The sequence below is a fragment of the Nicotiana attenuata genome, chromosome 4 (assembly GCF_001879085.1).
Source record: "Nicotiana attenuata strain UT chromosome 4, NIATTr2, whole genome shotgun sequence".
In the NCBI taxonomy this organism is placed as follows: Eukaryota; Viridiplantae; Streptophyta; class Magnoliopsida; order Solanales; family Solanaceae; genus Nicotiana; species Nicotiana attenuata.
The window spans coordinates 2,311,146-2,316,685 of record NC_031992.1 but is presented as its reverse complement, the minus strand read 5'-3'; the positions used below and the strand labels follow the sequence as shown (position 1 = coordinate 2,316,685).

At 34.7% G+C, this 5,540-nt stretch overlaps 1 protein-coding gene across 1 annotated transcript; it reads right to left on the bottom strand.

Moving 5' to 3' along the window:
- Window positions 599-2,233, bottom strand: LOC109224818 (ornithine decarboxylase). Its single transcript, XM_019389355.1, has one exon. It carries the CDS (start codon window positions 2,111-2,113, stop codon window positions 812-814), a length of 1,302 nt encoding a protein of 433 aa, XP_019244900.1. The 5' UTR covers window positions 2,114-2,233; the 3' UTR covers window positions 599-811.

Below are 5,540 nucleotides of genomic sequence, written 5' to 3'. Positions count from 1 at the left end.
ATAGAAGTTTGGCTTTAGGCCCCCAATACTATTGAGCCGCCCCTGTTTCCAGATCTTACTAATGGGATTACCAGATTTGTTGCTGTTGTTATTGTTGTTTTAGAATAGATGTACCAGCATATGTTTTGTCTGCTAGCATACTTATCACATATAGTATTGTATAACAAAGTACAATAAGATTTTCTATTCTTGTTCCATGGCACCATGTGGAAAAGACCAGCCAAATTTAGGTAAAAGAACTTATATTTTGAAAACTGCAATTACCGTCTCTTAGCAACCATTTCTCAGCTTATTATAAATTAATTACAAGTTCCTTAAAGAGCTGATAAGAATAAAGGTAAAGAGTTGGAATAGGTTGTCTAGCATTATCCTTGTCTCTATCAGTAGCTTTAGTAATTTATGTGATTACTTGTCGTTGCTTTCGTTTCGGTCTTCTGATTACAATACTCAATTTTAGCTTTGTATCTCTATATTCCCACACAGGTCTATTGTTATTGTTGTTAGAGAGCTCATTAATTAAGAAAAATTTGAGAAAGCGATATATTAAAGCATGGACAATTTTTTTTGTAAATGTACAAAAGTATAAATAAAAAGCGTGCATCCAAACAGATTATCTAATAACTAATTTTAAAAACCTCCATATTAGAGCAAATCACAATTAGCAAATCCTTGCATTCTTATGGTATACAAGAGAATTACAAGCTGATTTGGAATATAAATTACTACCAAAAACAACAAAATTAAGAAAAAGATACCCAAAAAAGGAAAAAACCATCAACCCACGGTAGTAATTCCTAATACAGGTGGTTCATCAGCTTGGATAAGCATAAGCGAGGTGAGTAACAATGGCGGAAGTATTAAATCCATTAAAATTGGACCCAGCTGCTTTAGTATAAGCGCCCATATTAGGAAAAACCAGCCAATCATTAACCTGCAGCTCCGGTAACTGGTAATCCCTTAAAACAGTATCAAGAGCATCACAAGTGGGCCCAAACACAGTCGTCGGAAACGTTTTCGACCCGCCGCAGGTGACGTTACTACGATTCGACTGAACAGCTAACGGCGTTGCATTCACCGTCGCATGGTCGTAAAGTACACAGTTCATCGAACCGTACAGTCCGTCGTTAATCCAATACTCCCTCAATTCACCCCTCACTCTTTTCCCTATAATCGTCGTTGCCAAAGTAAACGCCGTCTCTGCAAAAAACCGACCCGGTTCAGCTATGATTGTCAACTCCGGTTCGTCATCGAAGCGTTGTTTTAAAGCTGATTTAACGGCAGCGGCGGCGGTTGTGAACTGGTGGCCGGATGTAAACCCGCCGCCGACGTCTAGAACAGTCATTTTCGACATCCCGAGTTTAGCAGCTGTTTCAAACACTTCCTTAGCCGCGGCTATGGCGCCGAGATAAGCGTTCGAATCGGCGTCTCCGCTTCCGATGTGGAAGGAGACGCCGGAGACGGTGAGCCGGGCGGCCTGAGCTGCGCGGAGCAGCGGTTCGACTTCTTCTGGAAGCGCGCCGTATTTTGGGCCCATTGGACATCTCGCGTTGCCGTCGAACATGGGCTTGATTCGGAGCAAGAGTTCGGATTTTGGGTGATGCTTTCGGATCTTGTAAACCTCATCTTCGGAATCGTAGGTTGTCAAATTCACCCCAACTTTAGCTGCAAAAATAATATCGGATTCCGGTTTGCATGGATTTGCAAAAACAATACGGTCAGGTGAAATGCCAAGGGCTAAAACGCACTCAATTTCAGCACGGCTAGCACAATCAAAATTTGAGCCCATAGCAGATAAAATTGAAAGGAACGACGGTTCAGGGTTACATTTAACAGCGTAAAATGGACGGATATTTGGGAGAGCAGATTTCCATTGGTCCATAAGATAAACAACCTCACCCAAATCTAACACGTAAAAAGGTTGTTTCTCATCTTGTAATTTTTGGGTTATGATTGATAACATGAAATCTTGTAAGGCATCTCTTGAAAGAGGGATGACTTTTCTGGTGCCGTTTTCCGCCGCCGCCGCCGCTGTAGGAGAAGCTCCGCCGCCAATTGTGGACTGAAGAATGGCCGCCGGGTTCAACCCGGAAACGATGATTGTTTGGCCGGCCATCCAAACAAAGGAAGAAAAGAGAGAGGTAATTGAGAGGAAGGAATCAAAGGGAAAGTAAAGAAACTAGGGATTCAATAATATGAAAATGTGTTTCTCTTGTTCCCTTTGAGACGGGGAAACCTCAAAAAATGTTTATCATTATATAGAGGGACGAAAAGAGATACTACTACTGATAATAATATTGTGTAATCTACTTAGTTTTTTTTATTTTTTATTTTTTTTTAGAGAAATAGCTGTTGAAGGGGTAGTTGGTCAAAGGTATCGAATTTAATTACAAGTCATTTATGTAAATCTCGTGAAGAAGGTATAAGTTATACCGATGTTAATTACTCCATCTTTTATACGATATAAGTTATTTCAGTGTTAAAATTAACACCGTATAAGGTATAAGTTATCTCAGTGTTAAAATTAACACCGGGATAATTTATACTTGATTTACTAACCAAACAGAATATTAAGATGGTATTAAATTTTTATACCACCCTTATACCTTCTTATACCTCATATCAAACGACCCCTAATAGTATAGTAGCAAACAATTACTCGTATATTGTGTTCGCACCGGAATGTAATTTTCAAAATGAATGTCTATCATTAATCATATTAATTAATGTGTGTTTTTATTTTAACTTGGGACTTTTAAAATTAAATTGCTTAGTTAAGTTTAAATAGGATATGTATTAGTTTGTAAATTACATAATTAAAGTTGTAATCTAGTACTTGTAATTTCACTTATTACATAATTCTAATCATATTAAAAGTCCTCTTTCATTACATCTTCTCCTCTTTCACTATTCTTTTTTTTTTCAATTTTTTGATTTAACCGTTCGAAATTTAAATAATCAGTAAAAGGTCAATTACGAAGGATTTTGAGCTCCTTAAAGATGACCCAAAATTTAAAATTTGAAATGAAAATCTCTAATTAAAGGTGAAATTTTTTACATTCAATCACACCGATTGGTGTTATCTTTCACTATTCTAATCTATTCATACCTTTAATAATAGTAAAATAGAGATGCATGTGCATGATTGGTTTAGCTTAGCCAGCCTCTTTCTCTAATTTAATTTATTTTATTTTCAAATCTCGGGATAAAGAAAGAAAAAAGCACATGAAAAATGTGGATCTTAGGGAAAGGACAGCCAATTGTGGCTTGGCCTATTTGGTGGTCTCAACACAAATTGTTATCGTTAATGAACTAATTTAGCATCTCAGAACAAAGCATATACCCCTTTCAAGGGCTCCAACAGTCAAGTTCCCTTTATAAAAGTCTCACCAACCCCTACCAAAGGCACCAACAACCCCTTTGGCTTTGAGTTTTTGCCAGAGTGGGTTCTTTACAAACAAACCATAACAAACCCAGTAAATTTTTATAAGCGGAATCTGAAAAGGATAGAATGTATGTAGCTTTACCTCTATCTTGAAAGGAAAGAGAGGTAGTTTCCGATAAACCCTCGGCTAAAGAAAAAGTAAAAAAAAAAAAAAAGTAGACCTGTGCGACTAAACGGTAGGTAATAATAAAGGTATATCAAATTAACACTAATGTTATCAAACAAAGAAAGACAAAGAGAAATGCTCGACTACCTACTAACCTTCTACCCTAATCCTCGACCTCCACACCCTCATATCAAGGGTCATGTCCTTAGTAAGCTCCAGTTGCGTCATGTCCCGTCTAATCACCTCTCCCCAAGACTTCTTAGGACCTACCTCTACCCCTCCTCATACCCATTAAGGCTAACCTCTCACAAGTCCTAACCGGGACTTCTATGCTTATCCGTTTAACATGTCTGAATCATCTCATATTCGAAACTGGTGGATTTACGATTGGAAGTTTATGAGTTTCTCGTGCAACCTAAAATTAATATACTATAATAACTAATTTCATAGTTAAATATCAGCGCCTTAAATGGTTAAAGTATTTGATAAATATTTTATTATATACGATTTGAAAAGTTATTAGATTTCGTAAATTCGTAAATTATAATATGGATACCACCATATAGAATCCTAGATTTGATCCTGTGTAATATGCATGCTATCATAGTTATTGCCGCATAAGCTAATTTGTCTGGTCTGATAATTTAAAATCTCATAGCCCTCCGCCATCCACCATCCGCCCTCCGCCCAAATAAAAAAGGGAAAAAAAAAAAACATGTCTTAAACACGTCATTTATAAGATCAATTGCTTGTGTAAAATAAAGTGCATACAGTACAAAATTATGCAATAACAGTCAAACATGCTCTAGCATTTCATTACCTCACAAAAGCCCTATAATTATATGGTAACAATTTTCTTCTTTTTTTTTTCGTCTGTGGCTGCTTGGCTTTTAACAGAAATTATATACGTTTCTCTAATTAATACATCATATAATTAGTAGTGGACTCCTGGGATAGAGCTAAAGTGCTATTTGATTAGGTTTTCAAATGTCATTAGATGATTAAACAGACCCCACTAATTTCACATGCAACTAATTAGTTATGTATGAGAAATTAATTTGGAATATATAAATTGAAAGTTGGCTGTTAGACTATGTTCTTCTAGTATTATTTGTGGTGGGTCCACATTTTCCAGAGAATAGCAGGTTATAACTGGTCTATTTTGGTGTCTTTTTTCCTTCATTCAAGGAGATTTCTATGTGTTGAATAATACTCATAAAAGAAAATTTAAATGAAAAAATGATAATGTAAAAATTGTTACGAGATTGAATAAAAATACAGAAAATATTATGGAAAAAATTATTATTGAAATATATTTTTATATTATCTGGATTTCCACACAAATTATGTAAATATTATTTAATACGCCAATCAAACAGCGCATTGTTTATATAATGATTATTTTTCCTGATCACTCTAACCAAATATCTTATAATCATTTATACATAAAAATTTATGTTGAGATTATTTATCCTAACCAAACTACCACGAATGTTCCTTGGACATTGGCCACGAATCTGACTAGGAGACCATTCTTTATAAGTACATTAGTTAAGACCTACACGTGAACCTTTGAATATGTGTTGTTTCTTTGTCTGCAGTTTCCCATCAAAGTCAAACAACTTGTTCATAATTGGGGTGATTAAACTCTGGGAGCAAGCATAAGAAGTATGGGTTTGGTAGGACTTAGTAATTTTGGTATAGACGGTGTATATTTATTGATATATATATATATATATATATATATATATATAAAATAAACTTTAGAATACTTAAACTTCATTCAGAACTCATCAGTTTAAAATATAAAATCCATAAATTTTAGGGGTATTATCATTTTTAGCATGCGTTAGAAACTATTTGCATTCGATACCCGAAAAAGTATATGAAATTTGTATAATTTTTTATATAACATACAGAATATATATATATATATATATATATATATATATATATATATATATATATATATATATATATATATATATATAT